Consider the following 20,541-nt stretch of genomic DNA (forward strand, 5'->3'; position numbering starts at 1 on the left):
GTCCATCTCTGACACTCCTCTTCCCTTCCTTGACCTGTCTCCATTTCTGGTGACATGCTGTCCACTAATATCCATCACAAGCCCATCAACTCCCACAACTACTCGCCTGCAGTTTCTCGCACCCCACACCTTTAAGGACTCCATCCCATTCTCTCAGTTCCTTCGACTCTGCTGCACTGCCCCTGTCAGCATTCAGCAGGAATCATTCTCTCCTGGACACTGTGGTCCACTCCTCCATCAAACCCAACACCTCACCCCCTGCCCATGACACCTTCCCATGCAATCGCAGAAGCTGCAATACCTGCTCCTTTACCTCCTCCTTGCTCAAGATCCCAGGTCCTAACCACCCCTTTCAGGTGAAGAAGCGCTTCACATGCATTCCTTCAATCTTGTCTATTGCATTCGCTACTCCCAATACGGTCTATTCTACATTGGAGAGTCCAAACGTAGACTGGGTGATTGCATTGCTGGACACCTTCGATCTGTCTGTAGGCAGGGCTCTGACCCTCCTGTTACTTGGTACTTCAACACACCACCCTGCTCTCCTGAACACATGTCTGTCCTTGGCCTTTTGTAATGTCTAGTGACCCTAACACAAACTGGAGGAACAGCACCTCATCTCCTGATTGCTCAGTCCAGAAGACTGTAAAGTGCCCATTGAGTCAACAACTTCAGAACCCCCTTCTCCACCTCCACCTCGTTTCCATTTATTTTACTTTGTTTCATCCTATTCATCTATTGTATCATCCTTTTTCACCTCCATTTTTCCACTTTCCATTCCAGCTCTCCTTCTTGCCCCCTCATCCCCCTTTAAGGGCAACTGTCATATTCCTCAGGCACTCCTTTGACAATCTGCACCTCTCTTCTGCCATCCATGCATTCTGATCACTTAATGTGCACTTTATCACCTTCTCAGCCTTCTGTATCTTTATTTACATTCTCTTTGACCTATTCCAACCCACCATCCTCACTGTATACATTCCGCTAATTTTCTTTGCTCTCAGCTCTGACGAAGGGTCACCTAGACTTGAAACATTGGCTCTATTCTCTCCCCACAGACGCTGTCAGATTTGCTGAGATTTCCCAGCATTTTCTGTTTTTGTTTCAGATTCCAGCATCTGCAGCATTTTACATTTATCAAAATTTTAAAGGATGGTTCCAGTTTCAATCACTGAGTCACTAGTATAGGTGAGTTGAGGCAGGGCAGTCGTAAGGACACACTAGCTTCAGCACCAATGGACCTGGTTACCGACTCCTAATTTTTAGTGTGATATTCCAATGTTGCTAAGTTTCAGGAATAAAAATAAACAAAAAGGAAACATAGATCCATTTTTTATGTGTAAACTTATTTCTTCCAAAATAGTTTCATGGACTCACAGTATCATGTCTTCCCCAAATATTGAGCATTATCAAATTTGTTTGATCATGGAGGACATTCCAGCCAAACTTGAACCTGTTTTTGTCAAATAGTCATATACTCATTTATTTTCCCACAAAGATCATTGGATAAAAGTTAGGATAAAATGCCTCAAGCAAAATCTTACCAAAAAAATGGCAGAGTGTTGTTTCTGACAAGACAACCAGCATGTTTCTCTCCTGTAAATGATACACACTGCTACCAGAGAGAACTAGTTGTGGAAACAGTATATCTTTATGGTGATGGTTGGGATACCAATTAAGCTGGTTGGTTTGTCCAGGATGGCATTGAGCTTCTTATGTGTTGCTGGAGCTACGCCCATTCAGGTAAGTGGAAAGTATTTCATGACATTCCTTACTGGTCCCTGTAGATTGTTGAGAAGTTTGGGATGTAAAAAACTAAATTACTCGATGCTGAATATCCACCCTCTGACCTTGTCTTGTAGCCACAGTATTTCTGTCGCAGTAATTGACTGGGCTGATTTTGTTCTGCTTTTCATGGACAAGACATATCGATGCAATTTTCCTCATTGTTAGGCATATGTGGCTGGACCAGTTAAGTTTCTGGTCACTGACAGCCCCAGGATATTGATGTTGGGGGCTTCAGCAATGATAATGCCATCGAATGTCAAGTGTACATGGTTACATTCTCTCTTCTCGAATTTAGTCATTGCCTGGCACTTGTGTGGTAGGAATGTTACTTGTCATTCATCAGCCCAAGTCTGAATATTATCCAATTCTTTCTGCATGCAGGCATGGATTGTTTCATTATCTGAGAAATTCTGAATGCAACTGAATGCTATGTAATCAACAGCAATTCCTCTTTCTTGATTTTACAATGGAGGAAGGGTCATTGATGAAGCAGTTGAAGATAGTTGGATCCAGGAGGAACTACTGCACTGATAGTGTGGGGCTGAGATGATAGACTTGCAAATCCTGTATATGAAGATGGAATCATGCTTAATTGCATTAAGATGCATCTCACTTTAGCCACATCAAATGCTTATTCAATTTTCCTCTAAACATGAATGATCTCTACCTCAATCATGTATCATGGCAGACATTTCCAGTTTTAAAACTGTATAACCTAATAAATTCTTACTTACCCTGCAGTGATTAAACCAGCAACCTAGTTACTGGCTCTGCAAGCATTCTAGCCTTTCATAAGTAAAACTAAATTACGAATAAACTTTCCATTTTTTAAGTTTTCAAATTTCTTGATTTTCAAGTTTGCTGATGACACCACCGTACTGGAACAGATCTCAAACAACGATGAGACAGAGTGCAGGAAAGAGATAGAGAATCTGGTGAACTGGTGCAATGACAATAATCTCTCCCTGAATATCAGTAAAACAGTCTCACAACACCAGGTTAAAGTCCAACAGGTTTATTTGGTAGCATGAGCTTTCGGAGCGCTGCTCTTTCATCAGATGAAAGAGCAGCATTCTGAAAGCTCATGTTACCAAATTAAGCTGTTGGACTTTAACCTGATGTTGTTAAACTACTTACTATGTCTACCCTAGTCCAAAGACAGGAACTCCACATCATATCAGCAGTGGAGGCCATGCCCCTGCCTACGTCAATGGGAATGAAATGGAAACAGTCAATAGCTTCAAGTTTCTAGGTGTCCAGATCACAAGCAACGTGTCCTGGTCCCTCCATGCAGACACTATAGTTAAGAATGCTCTACTTTCTCAGGATGTTAAGGAAATTTGGCACGTCTGCTACAATTCTCACCAACCTTTACAGATGCACATAGAAATCATCTTTTCTGGATTCATCAGTTTGGTATGTCTCCTGCTCTGACCAAGACTGCAAGAAACTACCAAGAGTTTGAACATAGCCCAGTCTATCACACAAACCAGCCTCCCATCCACTGATTCTGTCTACACTTCTCGACGCCTCAGAAAAGCAGCCAGCATAATTAAAGACCCCGTGCCCCCCAGATATACTTTCTTCCATCTTCTTCCGTCAGGAAAAAGCTACAGAAGCCTGGGATCAAGTACCAATTGACTGAAGAACGGCTTTTTCCCCGCTGCCATCAGCCTTTTGAATGAACATACCTTATATTAAGCTGATCTTTCTCTACACTCTAGCTATGACTGTAACCCTCTCCATTTGTTCTTTCCTTCTATAAATGGTATGCTTTATCTGTATAGCACAAGAGAAACAATACTTTTCACTGTATACTAATACATGTGATAATAATAAATCAAGTCTTATTCCTCTACTCTTTCCCTTGGAAATAATTCCTGTATCTTAAAACTTAATTTCTTCATAATTAGTTTATTCCTGCTCATCACGATTTTTTTAAATGTGTATTTTTAAAAAGCAAAACAAGTGAAATTAAACAATTAACTTAATGGCAAAAATAACTTTTGCTTCATTAGTAAACGAAACCAGGTCAACGGTACTGCTAAACTGCAACCTCTCTGCCTTTGTAAAACCACAATACAACTTTCCCAAAAGTTAAGGTTTAAATTGTTAAAGGAGTTAGTTACCCTTCGGGCTGCGAATGTATCTGGAGTTTGTTCTCACCTGACCGCTCCCAAGCCAGGCCCAGACGGTAACCATGGGCAACAGCCCCAGCCAATGGGCAGCGAGTGGTTCTCACTGTTTACCGCTCCTGCCCTGAGAAGAACTCGGTCCCGGGGAATGGTTCCGGCCTCAGCGTCTTCAGTTTCTATTAAATATTATTTATAATCAGACTTTACAATTTTACATTCAGAACACAACATAAAAGAGCTGCACAGAGTCATGTTCCTTTCACTGATCCTCTCAGGTCTGAAATGTTTCAGATTTTGCCTGAGATTTTTAAATTTCTTGTCTGTAATAATTTATCCTGTTTTCTCGGTCTTGAATATAAAAATGTTAATTTGTTCCGATCTTTTTGTATTTCATCTGGGAATTAAATTTTGTGTCGACTTCTCTGTCCGCCGACCCTGGTGTGTTTAATGACAATAAATCAACACAATCGCTACTGAACTGGGAAACATGGTAAATATTTGAATGAAGGAGACTTGATGAGGTCTCGGGGAAGCCCATGGTTTGTGTGAACTGATCCGCCGCTCAGCCAACCCCGAGTGGCACCCGGACCGCAAACACAGAGCACCGGGCGGCAAAATCAAACCACAACCCAGAATGGAGCCCAGACGCCCGTGAGTGAGAGAGAGAGAGGGAAGAAAAAGAAACAGACTCCTGTGGGTGGAGCAAGAGAAAGAGACCCATGGGCGAGGGAGTGCGGGGGAAACATACTTTCATGGTGGGGGCAGCAGCAGCAGCAGCAGGCAGGCAGGCAGATGGAGGCCCCTGGGGGTGGGGTAGGCGGAGGGAGAAAAAGAGTAACCCCTGCGGGTGGTGGGGTGGAAGAGCCCCCCCCCCCCCCCCGCCGTGAGTGGAGGGGAGAACATAAGAACATGAATGAGGGGAGAACATAAGAACATGAATGAGGGGGGAAAACGAAAGATCCCTGTGAGGTGGGGGAGGGAGGGAGACCCCATGAGTGGGGTGGTCGGGTGGTGGGGTGGGAGACCCCGAAAGGGGGTGTTTGGGGTGGGGTGGGGGGAGGAGCCCCCGAAAGGGGGAGTTTGGGGTGGGGTGGGGGGGAGGAGCCCCTGCAAGGGGGTGTTTGGGGTGGGGTGGGGGGGAGGAGCCCCTGAAAGAGGGGGTGTTTGGGGTGGGGGGGGAGGAGCCCCTGAAAGAGGGGGTGTTTGGGGTGGGGTGGGGGGGGAGGAGCCCCTGAAAGAGGGGGTGTTTGGGGTGGGGTGGGTGGGGGAGGAGCCCCTGAAAGAGGGGGTGTTTGGGGTGGGGTGGGTGGGGGAGGAGCCCCTGAAAGAGGGGGTGTTTGGGGTGGGGTGGGTGGGGGAGGAGCCCCTGAAAGAGGGGGTGTTTGGGGTGGGGTGGGGTGGGTGGGGGAGGAGCCCCTGAAAGAGGGGGTGTTTGGGGGGGGGAGGAGCCCCTGAAAGAGGGGGTGTTTGGGGTGGGGTGGGGGGGGAGGAGCCCCTGAAAGAGGGGGTGTTTGGGGTGGGGTGGGGAGGGAGGAGCCCCCGAAAGAGGGGGTGTTTGGGGTGGGGTGGGGGGGGGAGGAGCCCCTGAAAGAGGGGGTGTTTGGGGTGGGGTGGGGGGGGGAGGAGCCCCTGAAAGAGGGGGTGTTTGGGGTGGGGTGGGGGGGGGGAGGAGCCCCTGAAAGAGGGGGTGTTTGGGGTGGGGGGGGAGGAGCCCCTGAACGAGGGGGTGTTTGGGGTGGGGTGGGGTGGGGTGGGGGGGAGGAGCCCCTGAAAGAGGGGGTGTGTGGGGTGGGGTGGGGGGGGAGGAGCCCCTGAAAGAGGGGGTGTGTGGGGTGGGGTGGGGGGGAGGAGCCCCTGAAAGAGGGGGTGTTTGGGGTGGGGTGGGGGGGGAGGAGCCCCTGAAAGAGGGGGTGTTTGGGGTGGGGGGGGAGGAGCCCCTGAAAGAGGGGGTGTTTGGGGTGGGGTGGGGGGGAGGAGCCCCCGAAAGGGGGTGTTTGGGGTGGGGCAGGGCGGGATGGGGGGGAGGAGCCCCCGAAAGCGGGTGTTTGGGGCGGGGTGGGGGGGAGGAGCCCCCGAAAGGGGGTGTTTGGGGCGGGGTGGGGGGGGGAGGAGCCCCCGAAAGGGGGTTTTTGGGGCGGGGTGGGGGGGTAGGAGCCCCCGAAAGGGGGTGTTTGGGGCGGGGTGGGGGGGGGAGGAGCCCCCGAAAGGGGGTGTTTGGGGCGGGGTGGGGGGTGAGGAGCCCCCGAAAGGGGGTGTTTGGGGCGGGGTGGGGGGTGAGGAGCCCCCGAAAGGGGGTGTTTGGGGCGGGGTGGGGGGTGAGGAGCCCCCGAAAGGGGGTGTTTGGGGCGGGGTGGGGGGTGAGGAGCCCCCGAAAGGGGGTGTTTGGGGCGGGGTGGGGGGGGCGGAGCCCCCGAAAGGGGGTGTTTGGGGCGGGGTGGAAGACCCCGTGAGTGGGGGAAGAAGAAAGAGACCTTTGTGTGAAGCAGGGGCAGAGAGAGACCTCCGTGAGTGGGGGGAGGAGAAAGAGACCCCCCTGAGTGAAAGATGAAGGGGGAAGAGACCCACGTGAGAGAGGGAGGGAAGAGACCCTTGTGGGGCGGGAAGGAAGGAAGAAATTCCCATGAGAGAGGGAGGGAGGAAGCGACCCACCCCCCGAGTGAAAAGGGGAAGGGGCAAGAGACCTCCCCACCCTGAGTGAGAGCAGGTGTGGAGACCCCTGTGAGTGAGAGAAGGAGGGAAGAGACCCCCTTGAGAGGGAATGGCAGGAAGAGACCTCATGAGTGAGAGAGCGAGAGTGGAAGAGACCCCATGAAGGGGGGAGAGAGGGCAGGGTGAAGGGAAAGAGACCCCCGGGATGTAGGGAGAGAGGGACCCCTGAGAGGGGCAGGTTTGGGAATGGAACTGGAGGGTTGGTGGTAAATGGGGGGGAAATGAAGTGGAATATTGGGGGTAGACAGTGGAGCGTCAGAGGATGACGGGACAGGTGATTGGTGGGGAATGGAGGGAGTTGGAGTGGACCTAATGGAGTGGTAGGGGAGGGACGTAGTGGAGGTAGGGTGAAATATTGGAGCAAGGTAGAGTGTGAGGGAAGGAGGTAAAAGCAAATGACTGCAGATGCTGGAATCTGAAACCAAAAGAGAATGCTGAAAAATCTCAGCAGGTCTGGCAGCATCTGTAAGGAGAGAAAAAAGCTGATGTTTTGAGTCCAGATGACCCTTTGTCAAAGCTAAAAGGCATAGGAAGTGGGAGATATTTATACTATAGGGTGAGGGAATGAAAGATGAGTCATAGCCCCAAAAACAAGGGGAAAGGCTGAAAATGGCAGTCCATAGAATAAAAGATGTGAATGGCCAAATGCCAAAGAAGCTGAAATCGGAGGGTAAGCAGTAACAGATGAAGATGTGGGGGGAGGGGGGATGTTTGGGAGAGAGGTAAAATTGAGGGAAAGGGAGAGAAAAGGTAAGGAAAGAGGGATAAAATGGGAAAGAGGGGAGAAATAAAAGGTAGAGAACAGTTAAAAACAAAATAAAATGAAAACAAAGGGATCAAGGTGGGGTGGAGCTAATCATCTGAAGTTGTTGAATTCAGATGTTGAGACCAGAAGGCTGTGAAGTGCCTAGCTGGAAGATGAGATGCTGCTCTTCCAGTTCGCGTTGAGCTTCACTGGAACATTGCAGAAGACCAAGAACAGACGTGGGCATGGGAGCAGGAGGAAGTCAGAGGGAGGGAAGCAGTGGAGGAGAAACTGGAAAGGGAGTCAGGGTGGAGTGAATGAAGTTGTGGAGGAGCTGAGGAAGAAGTGGAGAGAAGGAGCTAGTAGCGTGGAAGGGGGGACGTGAGTAAGGAGGAAAGTTGGAGGGAATGAGGAAGCTGTAGATGGGGAGGGAGTGGAAGTTAAGAGGGAAGGAAATGGAAGTAGGGGACTGTATATGGAAATGGAGAGAACTAGAAGGCGGGGGGAAGGAATGCGGTTACTGTTAGGGGACCTATACACAACACTCAGAAGTGACTTCTTGTCTTTATCATTCCTCATCTACTCAAACTACTTCTGCACCCTGGTTTCCTGAATGTAGGTCACCCCTATCTCTTGTGCTAATACAATCATTAATTAAGAGAGCCACCCTTCTACCTTTCCCTAGCTTCCTGTCTTCCTAAATGTCATGTACCCTTCAACATATAGGTCCCAATCTATGTCACCCTGCAGCCACATCTTTAATATCTATCAGATCATATGTATTTCTATTTGCACTATCAATTCGCTGTTTGTTTTGAATGCTCTGTGCATTCAGATGCCAAGCCGTTGGTTTTGACCTTTTATTATTTTTGCAAATTCTTACTTTACGGATTTATTCTTTGAATTGTAATCTCTATCCCTCCCTGTCATGGTCTGTTTATCATTTCCCATTTTAATACCATTCCCTCTTGACTCGTATCTAACACGTTGATTTACCACATCCTCCCAAATTTGATCCCATATGTAGTTTAAACTCCTTGCTACTTCCCTAGTAATGCAGTTCATTAGAGCACAGTTCGGGGTGTATACAGTTCCAACAGTACAGCTCCACTTTTGCCGCTGCCCCGCGAACCAAAACCCCACTTCTCCTTCACTAGTCTTTGAGGCACACAATCATTTCTCTAATCTTGTTTGCCCTATGCCATCCTCCAGCCTCTCCTTCTGCTTCCACTGCCTTAATTTTCATTGGCACAAATATTTCATCATCTAGAAAAATAAATCCTCACCTTATTCACTGTTGGGAGTGCACCAGTGATGCTCAGGTTCATTTTTTGCAGTAACCCTTGATTAATAAAGAAATTCCAGTTTATTTTGTTGTTGCAACAATGTCGCTGATGTGGAGTGAAACAGGATCACTAAATGGCAAGATCAGATTACATGACAGTGGATCAATGAGAGGTCAATTAATTGATTTTGAATATAAGAAAAGTGTCTCAACAAATCAATTATAATTGATTGCTCAGCAAGCCCTATTAGGTCACCTAACCAATAATTTAACTCAATTATTCATATGTCAAGCTAACCTCATCTTTATGCACATGAAAATGAAATATTCCTACAAAACTGTGTTAAGTACTAAATCTAGGTGAGGAGCATAATTGCAACTCTTGGAGTAATCAGAGTATCCTGAACCAACAAGAGGGGTAAATCAGCCAGGGGCCACTATTAGAAAATGTGCTTTTTTGGACATCAGAAGAGAACAGAATATGAATCCATCGTTTGTGATATCTCCTGCAATCAAATAACCCACTGATCTCACACTTGGACAATGTTATCTTGGACAAAGTAGGTAGGGTAGTGCTGCATTTCAGGATTTTTTAAACAATTTTTTAACAATAAATTTGTTGGAAATTGTTATCTCAATAGATTATGTATCTAAAGCAATATGTATTCACACATGCATTTTTTAAAAAAAGGAACCAAATTGAAACATGGTTAAAGTACAATGGAGCTAAAATTGTGGTCTGTCTTGGCAATTAATAAGCACCTTGCAATTTCTGGATTGAGAACCCCCTTGCTCTGAAAATCATTACATAAGAACATAAGAAATAGGAGCAGGAGTAGGCCATCTATCCCTTCGAGCCTGCCCCTCCATTCAGTAAGACCATGGCTGATCTGAAGTGGATCAGTTCCATTTTCCCGCTTTCTCCCCATAACCCTTAATTCCCCTGTCTATCAGAAACCTATCTACCCATGACTTAAATATATTTAGCGAGGTAGCCTCCACCACTTCAACGGGCAGAGAATTCCAGAGATTCACCACCCTTTGAGTGAAGAAGTTCCTCCTCAACTCTGATCTAAACCGCACCCCCCTTATCTTGAGGCTGTGTCCTCTAGTCCTGCTATCCTTTCTGAGCGGGAAGAATCTCTCTACCTCTACCCTATCCATCCCCTTCATTATCTTATACATCTCTATAAGATTCCCCCCTCAGCCTTCTAAACTCCAACGAGTACAGACCCAGTCTATTTAGTCTCTCTTCATTAGCCAACCCCCTCATCTCCGGTATCAGCCTACTGAACCTCCCCTGCACTCCCTCCAAGGCCAATATATCCTTCCGCAAGTGTGGCAACCAAAACTGCACACAGTACTCCAGCTGCGGCCTCACCAGTACCCTGTACAGTTGCAGCAAGATCTCCCTACTTTTACATTCTATCCCTCTCGCTATAAAGGCCAACATTCCATTTGCCTTCTTGATCCCCTGCTGCACCTGCAGACTGGGTTTTTGCGACTCGTGCACAAGGACCCCCAGGTCCCTCTCACCGTAGCATGCTGCAGCTTTTCGCCTTTTAAATAATAATCCCTCCTACTATTATTTCTGCCAAAGTGGATAATCATTGTCAGGCCGTCATGCCTGATTATGAATATAAGCGTTGGAAAAACAGTTTGGAACAGGATGCAAGATGAGGCTGGTTCAGAAACAAGAAAAGTTCCAAAGGTCCAGGAGAAAAGCGTAGGAGGGTAGTCAGGATTTGTTTTATGAGTCAAGAATGACCAACCAGTGATGTAGGGAAGCACAGTGTATTCTTTATTTTGTATTTCAACACAAAAAGAAGTTGCACTGTTTGAATTGAGTCTGAACATAACTGTTGATTTGTATGTTTACTTCCTGTGAGATAAAAAAAAGCTTAATTTTTTAAAAAAGTGAGAAATGTGGGCATATATGAAAGGTCTGAATATCCAGTCATGATCATATGATATTATGGACAGGAAGGAGTTAATTTCAAATGGCATTATTTTCCTCTTACCATCTGTCTGTAAACAGAAGGTGTTTTGAGTTAGTTTATCTTGAGGAATAAGCAATGGCATTTTTTTAAACACAGTTTTTTATGTGATCCAATTTACTAACTTTCACTGCATTCCCTCTTTGGCAAGTATATCCTACCAAAACTGCACACGATATTACAGGTGTTGTTTCACCAATGCCTTTACTGCTGCAGTAAGACATCCTTGCTCCTGTACTCTCATCCTCTTGCACTGAAGACCAACATACCATTTGCCTTCTTAACTGTTTGCTGTATCTGCACGTTTGCTTTCAGTGACTGGTCCAGGTCAACATTTCCCAGTCTATCACTATTAAATATTACTCTCATTCTGTTTCTCCATCTGTAGTGGATAATTTCACATTTATCCATGCTTTACAGCATCTGCCAAGTATTCACCCACTTACTCAACTGGTCTAAATCACCTTGAAGCCTGTTAACATCCTCCTCAACACTCACATTCCCACCAAGTTTTGTGCCTTCTAAACAAAACATTTCTTTTAATGTTTCAGAGTTAAGCGGTCCCTTCAGTTAGAAAAAAAGGTAAGTGTAATATATAAAAACATTTGAAGATGGTTTCATTAAAACAAAAGTCGAAAATTATGACTTAAGGGCATTTTCTTCTATAACTGCAGGAAATTGAAGCAACACCTCACAAGAAAGACCACAGGATTTCCATTGAAAGATTTTCTCCAGTCACTGGAACTCAATGTCTTAGCCCTTTTAGCCCTAAAAGCTCCCAATTTAGGGCAAAATCTGGTATAGTAATAACTGAAAATTAATTAGTTTTGTTTTGTGTGTTATCCTATGACTGAGTGACATATTAACAATGTGTTCATAATTACTTAACTAGTTGATAGATGTATTCCAGTTTTGGAGCATCATTGATCTTGTGATGATACTGTGCCTTTAAGAAATATATTTATATATTTCTTGTAAGAGGCAGCCTTTTATTATAAGGGGTCAATTTGTTTGAGAGAACAGCTCTATGCTGAGACTGCAGGATAATAACTCATTTTACAACAGTATGTTTGTCTAAACAGAGTTATGCATTTCTGTTTACTTTCCCAGGTTTTCCCCCTGGGGCTTCAGAGTAGGGTAGTGATTAGGTTGATTGACAGATTGAGTCATGTGCTAATGGGTGGAGTGAGGGAAGATGCCAGTTTCTCTTTCATTTTTAAAAACAAACTTTACTGTCTGGTCTGAAAGAAGAAAGACATGTCTTTCTCTCTCTCTCTCTCTCTCTATCTCAAGAAAGGTTCTGCGAGCTCTAAGACTGGTAACCTGAGTAGAAGTACATGAGCCTGTGTTTTACTAAGTGATTTTGAAGAGGGGTTTTAAGTCTGTAAGAGGAATATTGCTTAATTTGCAGTTCATGTGGATAGGTTAGCAGTTAAGAATTGTATCTTGTTTAGGTATTGTTCAATTATTAAATGTTAAGCTAATAAGATCATAAGAAATAGGAGCAGGAGTAGGCCATCTAGCCCTTCGAGCCTGCCCCACCATTCAATAAGATCATGGCTGATCTGTCGTGGCTCAGTTCCACATTCCCGCCCTCTCCCCATAACCCTTAATCCCCTCTCTTATCAAAAACCCATCAACCCGCTTCTTAAAAATATTTAGCGAGGTAGCCTCCACCACTTCAACGGGCAGAGAATTCCAGAGATTCACCACCCTTTGAGTGAAGAAATTCTTCCTCAACTCTGTTTTAAACCGCCCCCCCTTTGTCTTGAGGCTGTGCCCCCTAGTCCTACTGTCCTTTCTGAGCGGGAAGAATCTCTCCACCTCTATCCTATCCATCCCATTCATCATCTTATACGTCTCAATGAGATCTCCCCTCATTCTTCTAAACTCTAACGAGTACAAGTCTAGTTTATTCAGCCTCTCCTCATAGCTCAACCCCCTCAACTCTGGCATCAGCCTAGTAAACCTCCTCTGCACTCCCTCCAAGGCCAAAATATCCTTGCGTAAGTACGGCGCCCAAAACTGCACACAGTACTCCAGCTGCGGCCTCACCAATGCCCTATACAGCCGCAGCAAGACCTCCCTACTTTTATATTCAATCCCCCTCGCTATGAAGGCCAGCATCCCATTCGCCTTCCTGACCACCTGCTGCACCTGCAAGCTGGGTTTTTGCGACTCATGCACAAGGACCCCGAGGTCCCTCTGCACCGTCGCCTGCTGCAGTTTTTCTCCACGTAAGTAATAATCCTTCCTACCATTATTCCTACCAAAGTGGACCACCTCGCACTTGCCAACATTAAATTCCATTTGCCATTTCCTGGCCCATTCGCCCAGCCTATCTAGATCCTTCTGTAGACTCTCCACACCCTCCGCACAATTTGCCGTTCCACCAATCTTGGTGTCATCAGCAAATTTTGACACCATACACTCGGTTCCCTCCTCCAGATCATCTATATAAATGGTAAATAGCTGAGGCCCCAGCACCGACCCCTGGGGCACTCCACTAGTCACCAACCGCCAATCCGAATAGCACCCATTGACCCCCACTCTCTGCCTCCTATTTGACAATCAATCCTCTATCCATGCTAACACCCTACCCCCAACTCCATGTCCCCTTACCTTCTGCAATAACCTCTTGTGAGGTACCTTGTCAAACGCCTTCTGAAAATCAAGAAAGACCACATCCACCGGCTCTCCTCTATCCACCGCCCTAGACACATCCTCATAGAACTCCAGTAAATTTGTCAGACACAACTTCCCTTTAATGAAACCATGCTGCGTCTGCTCTATCAAGCAATTCCCCTCAAGATGCCTCGCTATTTCCTCCTTGATGATGGATTCTAACATTTTACCTACAACAGACGTTAAACTAACTGGCCTATAATTCCCTGCCTTTTGCCTGGCACCCTCCTTAAACAACGGCGTAACATTAGCCGTTTTCCAATCTTCCGGCACTTCCCCGGAATCCAGCGACGTCTGGAAAATAACCACCAAGGCATCCACTATCACCTCCGCCATTTCTTTCAGAACCCTCGGATGCATTCCATCCGGTCCTGGGGACTTGTCCACAATCAGCCACTCCAGTCTGTCGAGCACCGCCTCTCTAGTAACAGTAATGTCATTGAGACCCTCCAGTCCTACCACCTTTCCATCGCTAACACCCGGCAAATAATTCACGTCCTCCTCCGTGAAGACCGAAACAAAAAAGTTATTCAAGACCTCAGCCATATCCCCATCCCCTACCACTAAGTCCCCCTTCTCATCCTCTAAGGGTCCAACGTTCTCCCTAGCCAGCCTCTTCCTTTTTATATATTTGTAAAAACTCTTGCTATCCTTTTTTATATTAAGCGCTAGCCCAGCTTCATAGTTTCTCCTACCCTTCTTTATCAACTTCTTTGTCAATCTTTGTTGACATTTAAACCTCTCCCAATCCTCTTCTCACCCACTACTCTTAGCTACTCTAAACGCCTCTGCTTTTAATTTAACACTTTCCTTCACCTCCTTCGTTATCCACGGCTTATTACCTCTCCTCCTACGGTCCTTTTTGACCATTGGAATAAATTTCTGCTGAGCACCAAGAAAGATCTCCTTAAAAATCCTCCACTGCTCCTCAGCAGACCTACCTTCCAACGCGCTCCCCCAGTCCACATTCGCCAATTCTTCTCTCATTCTACCGTACTCCCCTCTGTTCAAACAAAGGACATGTGTCCAGGAACCCACTTTCTCCTCCTCCATCTGCACCAGAAACTCCACCATACAATGACCACTCTCCCCAAGGGGATCCTTCACCGCAAGGTCCCTAATTCTACCTGCCTCATTACATAACACCAGATCCAAGATAGCTCGCTCCCTCGTCGGCTCCAACACACACTGTTCAAGGAAACTATCCCGGCAGCATTCCAAGAACTCCTCCTCGAGCCCACCGCGTCCAACATGGGTCGACCAATCAATATGCAGATTGAAATCCCCCATAATTACGGCCGTCCCATTCCTGCACGCCGCACTTATTTGCGCGTTAACAGCCCGCCCCACCTCCAGATCATTATTCGGGGGCCTATAGATGACACTATTCATTTGTTATAGTTAAATTATGTTAAATAAAGTTTGTTTTGATAAAAGTTTCCCAGTATGTCAGTAGAATCACACCTGGAATAAGACATCATATCCTCATATATTATCAAAATAACAAACTGTTGGGGTCTAGCCTGACTTCATAGTATGTCTTGAGGTTTCTGATCCATAGCCTAACAATCTACAGGCCAAGACAATTATTTCAATTTCTTATATATTAAAAAAACCTCAAAACACTTGTCTGTAATAATTTCAGAAATATTCAGTAGAACTGAAAGGATTCTGTAGTAGGACTGTATCAATAAAATGGAGACAAGAAAAATTGCAAGTGGGGCAGTGAACTTTTTTAAGCATATAAATACAAACTATTTATTCTTGTGTAATAAATGTAATGGTGATAATGCCATGATGATGAAGAAGATACACGTGTAGTTTAATTCTACACCCATCCCTGCGCTACATAGGCAGACACACATCTCCTGCTCCGATCAGCTATGAAGTCTGGCTGATTTGAGATCAGATGCTCCCTTGGGTCAGAAGAGAGAAAACCAGGACTTAGGCTAGCCTGCATTTCTACCAAAACAGCACTTGCAAAGAACAGGAATTGGGTTATTTGCCCACCTTTTTTCAGCAGCAGCAGGAAAAAGGTGGGCAAATAGGACAAGTAGGAAATTAGAGATACCATTATCATGCAACCCTCCAATGCTTTATAAGATCAAATTAAAATATAACTCTTTCCTGTTGTCTTGTAGATGTCGTGGAACTGAACTCAGAGAGAACTGCAGTTTCCACAAGAGGACATCTGCATACAGGCCAGAAAGGGTGAGTCACTGGATCACCAAGAAGTGTTGCACATGTAGAAGAGGGCTGCATAGTGCAATGTTTTGAAGAAAACAGATGTGCTATGTAACTTATATAAATATATTTTTTAAATGATGCATAAAATATCAGATCCTCGAGATTTTACTTTGTGTCAGAAAAGTCATTAAATGTGACAACATAACAGCTTACAGGAAATGTGCACTATCTGTAAGATTTTGAATGTGATGTATAAAAAATCATAGACAATAGGAAGCCTCTTGGAATGTTGGACTGCAATTATTGCTGTCATCTCTAATTTGTATCCCTTTTCTTCCTATCTTTTTACATTCTTGCTTTTGAAGTACTGATTTTGTTCCCTTTTCAATGATGTAGAATTATAAATATGTGTAATTGCCAAGTTGTGAAGTTTGTGATGTAACTTGTTTTGATACAGATTAAATATTTTGAGGTCAAAAGTGGAGAAGTCTGTTTTGGCTATCAAAGCAACCAGGGAGAAGCTGAGTGCCCTGCAGGTCAGTGTGGATAAGCTGATAAAGATTTTGATTTCTCAAAAATGGTAGGAAAAGTTACTCATTTTTCACTCCTTGTTTCTTCTCTGCTGAAGACCGTGATTGATCTTAGAGTGGTGGTGTCTAGTCTCTCAGTCAAGTGGCATTCTTCATTTCCGAGGTTAGGCCTGAGCCATCCCCATGGAATCCAGTACCCAGACCTTAAAAACACAGTTTTTCTTCAAGACCATTCAGTCAAAACCAAATTTTATTTTGCACCACACACAGCCCTCTGGACTAAGATGCTTCCATTGTACCTGCTATTTTCTTTATGCCTTTTTGTTATCCAAATAAGATAAAAGGTGTTATCATCTATTTGTTTACTACATTGCAGCTATTAACTAATCTGGCAGCCGTATTTTTCATAGACATTTAGTCGTAGAGTGCCCTGTGGCCTGTCAAAGATTAAGTTTACATATCTTCTATCCAGTGTCGGAATTCTGAAGAATTAAACTTGGTAAAGTAGACCCTGCTGATGAGACTTGATTTCTCACCAGATTCTGCCAGTCAGTGGCAATGATATGAGGGATGATCCTCTATCCTGTTTTGACCCAGATCCCCATATATCCCATGTGCATCTGAAATTAAAATGGTGTGGAATTACTGAACTATGCCTGTTCTATCTTTGACATTGCCTACTGCTGCTATGAATATGTTGCTCTAGTCCTGATATCTGAATCGTGCCTTTTGATGGCTCATCATTATTTTGGGAAACCCCTTTCTAGCTGTAAATAATATAAAGATGATTATTTACTTTGCGTATTTAAAATTGCTGGCTCACACTTGCCTTGTCACTAGGTGGCTGGCGCACCCCCCCCCCCCCCCACCCCCCCACCCCCCCACCGCCCCACCGCCCCACCGCCCCAAACGTCTTACAGTATTGACCAGTCTTTGTGTAAGACTGAACAGTGATTGTTAACATCATGGCTAAGCCTAATCCTGCACTCCAGCAATGCTAATCAATATCAAAATTTGCAAGATTGAATACATTTCAATCGTTGCATTTTTTTGTGGCTTAATTATTGAAGTCAGTATATACTTAAACTGTGCCTGATTTTAAAGATCAATTTTTTTGTCAACAGTTATAGATTTACAAACCATCAAGGACAATAATAAATGTTGTTCAAACAGTTCATTAATCCAAAGTTGTAATGACAGTTTAAAAAATGTAGCCCCAGAGTTATGTATAGAGTCTGGTGGTCATGCATGCAACAAGCTACGACTGTGACTATTTCAGGCTTTGGAGGGCAGTAAAGAGTTGGAGTATTTCATTGGTGCCTGGAACAAGTCAGGGGACCTGATGGTTGAGCTCCGAAAAAACAGAGAACTCAGTAAGTAGCATAGTTTCAATTCACAAATTTCCAATATTTGCAGTCCTATGCTAATAGAAGGGAGAACAGCAAATTCTGGGCAAATCCACCTACAAACACAACTGCAGAAAGTCAAACAGTTTTATATTGTGACTTAACTGAGATCGAACAACAAGAAAATTGGTGATTAGTCTTTTGAGTGCCTGTGCAGCACCATTGCATTGCATGCTCTGACTCACTCAGATATTTTTAGAATCTCAAGGAAATCCGTTTTCTTGATTTATTTTCTAAATCAGTTATTAATTAGTATTTAAGGTATTATGATGCTCGGGGATTTGAGCATAAATGGGCAATACTCCTCCTGTACCTAACTTTGCGCTTTTGATTTCTGTAACGTCATAAGACTGCGGAGCAGATTGTAGAGTTTCGATAGTGAGATTAAGGGAGGGCAAATCATTTTACATTATGTCACTCTTGTAAAACATCCTAGTAACTGGTTTGGAGTAACTTGCATCAAGATTGGGAACATTATCCTAATATGATTAGAAAGACCATACCTATAAATGGTTGAACACAATATGATTAGAACAAAGAACAACACAGCACGGGAAACAGGCACTTTGGCCCAACAAGCCAAATTTTAACATTGAGTGCCCTCCTCTACCCATGACCTTTGTCTACACCTATTGGGGAAGATTAGGGTCAGTAATGATGAACATTCATGACATTGACCCCTCTGCTTCCCCATGTTTGAATTACCTGGCAACACATTGACCACTTGGATAATTTAGCCGATCCTTGTTGAATTGTATCCTGTTATGATTCAGTACCTTTAAGTGATTGGAGAAGAAAATACAGTTACTTTTTCCAATACAAATTGTAATTCTATATCACTGTTTCTGTTGTAGTGGCACAAATTGAAAGAAGAAGCAACCAGACTGCTAAGGATCAGAACTAAATATGTAACTTTTCTAACACTTTTTTTTGCATTTTATTAATCAAGGCTGAATACATGCTCTTTGAAATGATATTTTCATGTATATTTGTTAAATGTATACAGTAATATAAATTTCCATTGTACTGTCTACAATAAGTTATTTCTGAAAGAATATCTTTCCTTTTTTTCTACATTACATTCAAAGAAGAAATGGTAACTTAAAATGTAATCATTGGTATGATATTAACTTAATATTTGCAATAAAAAATATACTGGCTACCTTGAGATTGCATTTACGACATACATCTTGAGCACTTATTATTCAAATAGATACACTAAAGTAGTCACCCATGCTTGTTCAGAAAACAAAGGTCATTTTAGAGGACTTATATTTGTATTGGTCAACATTAGAAATAAGGTATAGTTTTAAGTGGGTTTAATTTGACATTTCTGTGCCTGGAACAGTTAACACCTATTGCTAGATTCATGCTGGTCAAAGGTGTTTGTATGTATGGGGCTTGGTTCAGTTCTGACTGTTTCTGTTATACTTAGAGAGGGCTATGGCGTGAAGAGTAAATAAACTAGCAGTGGTTGCTTAGCAACTGGGGGTTTTGTAAGGTAGAAAAACTTTTAAGTCTTTAGCTGGATAATCTGCAGTTGAAGACAGGATACCAGGGAAACAATATGTCTCAAATCTGCCAGGACAGGAGCAAAAGCGGCAGGCTTCCCAAAGAACCAGTTACTGTTCAGATAATCAGAAAATTGAGACAGAAAAATGTTTTAAAACAACTGAGCTAAAGAGAACAGAGATCAAGCTATTGTTCAGTAGAATTCAAGCAAGACTAAACAAAGTGCTGAGACAATTGCTGTAACCAGATTTAAAGTGGGGAAAGCTGGCTGCAGAAGTCAATCAAAAGTTTAATGCCATTTTAAAAGAGTCTGGGAATTGAGAGATTAAAGCAATTTTGAACAGCTTATACAACAGCCAAGACAAAGAAACCCTAAAGGGGCTGATGTAAATAGATTCACCGATAAAAATGGAGAGAAAGCTTTGTTTAAAAGAGTAATTTGGAAAACCTGGACTGGACTTCAGAATGCAAACTGTTAATGGAAAACATTATTGTGAAAGAATATTTTAAAGTGTGTTTTTGGGAGAGGGGTTTGGAAAGTCTCATGTGACAATCATCTGGGAGGATTCTGAGGAGAAATCCACAGATATTCACTTGAGATTGAATGGAGAGTGTATTTGATCATAGCCATCTTATGTGTTTAAAGGGATGTGTTACTGAGATTGTTATAGCTTAAGATATACTTTGTAATCTGTTTCAGTTTTAAAATGTGTGTGTATTTGTTAAATTAAGAGCAGAGTGAAGGAGTGATAATAACCCAATGTTTTATATTTTTATTCTTGTTGAAATAATTAGCGATCCTATGACTGTTCCTGATAAAAAGTATAAGTTATGGTTTTTTGAGTCAGGGTTCAATTTTCATAGAATCCCTACACTGCAGAAGGAGACCATTTGGCCCATCATGTCTATACCGACCACAATCCCATCCATGCCTTATCCCCACAACCTCCATGTATTTAGCTAATCCTCCTGACACTAAGGGGCAATTTAGTGTGGCCAGTCCACTTAACCCATACATCTTTGGATTGTAGGAGGAAACCAGAGCACCTGGAGGAAACCCACAGAGACACAGGGAGAATGTGCAAACTCCACACAGGCAGTGACGCGAGCCGGAAGTTGAACCCAGCTCCCTGGTGCTGTGAGACAGCAGTGTTTGCCACCTTGCTGCCACCCAGACCACTCTGACTTTGCAGTCTTCCATCCAGTTAGAACATCACATTGGTTCTCAATGTACTGGATACAGTCCCATTATACTGAGAATTTAGCTAAGGTTCGTGTGGTGTCTGCAATTAGGCTGTTTTACTTGAGGGGTGCATCACAACTGATGCTCTGCCAGAACTACAGTTCCAGACCTCATTACAACCTTGGTTCAAACATAAATAAAGCTGAACTGTAGAGGTGAGGTGAGAGTAATTGCCCTTGACATCAAAGCAACATTTGACCAATAGAATCAAGGAACTCTAACAAAATTGAAATCAATGGGCATCAAAGAAAAAGCTCTCCACTGGTCAGAGTCAGATATAACCCTGAGGAAGGTGGTTGTGATTGTTGGAGGCCAATCA

At 44.1% G+C, this 20,541-nt stretch overlaps 2 protein-coding genes across 4 annotated transcripts in view; one reads left to right on the forward strand and one right to left on the reverse strand.

The window, feature by feature from the left end:
* The window catches only part of efcab7 (EF-hand calcium binding domain 7), a 93,505-nt gene extending 89,507 nt beyond the window's left edge, over positions 1 to 3,998 (reverse strand). For 2 of the 3 annotated variants that reach the window (XM_080195624.1, XM_080195627.1), the window contains exon 1: positions 3,918 to 3,998. The gene's annotated coding sequence lies outside the window, so the exon portion shown is untranslated. The remainder of the gene's footprint in view (positions 1 to 3,917) is intronic. The other variant, XM_080195626.1, reaches the window with a different exon arrangement.
* A 535-nt stretch (positions 3,999 to 4,533) lies between these two features.
* On the forward strand, positions 4,534 to 18,498 carry itgb3bp (integrin subunit beta 3 binding protein). The gene is made up of 7 exons (XM_080195630.1): positions 4,534 to 4,574; positions 11,211 to 11,241; positions 11,334 to 11,457; positions 15,486 to 15,555; positions 15,989 to 16,067; positions 17,341 to 17,434; positions 18,322 to 18,498. The coding sequence occupies exons 1-7, from the start codon at positions 4,558 to 4,560 to the stop codon at positions 18,369 to 18,371; spliced, it is 465 nt and encodes a 154-aa protein (XP_080051756.1). The 5' UTR covers positions 4,534 to 4,557; the 3' UTR covers positions 18,372 to 18,498.
* The last annotated feature ends 2,043 nt before the right edge of the window (positions 18,499 to 20,541 follow it).

Source organism: Carcharhinus amblyrhynchos, chromosome 9 (genome assembly GCF_965287045.1).
Source record: "Carcharhinus amblyrhynchos chromosome 9, sCarAmb.v2.hapA, whole genome shotgun sequence".
Lineage (NCBI taxonomy): Eukaryota > Metazoa > Chordata > Chondrichthyes > Carcharhiniformes > Carcharhinidae > Carcharhinus > Carcharhinus amblyrhynchos.

Bases quoted from the DNA above. Each gene is read 5' to 3' on its own strand.
- itgb3bp (XM_080195630.1), top strand. The intron at 11,458-15,485 runs GTATAGTAATAA...GTTGTCTTGTAG, and splicing joins CCAATTTAGGGCAAAATCTG to ATGTCGTGGAACTGAACTCA. The intron at 15,556-15,988 runs GTGAGTCACTGG...GTTTTGATACAG, and splicing joins CTGCATACAGGCCAGAAAGG to ATTAAATATTTTGAGGTCAA.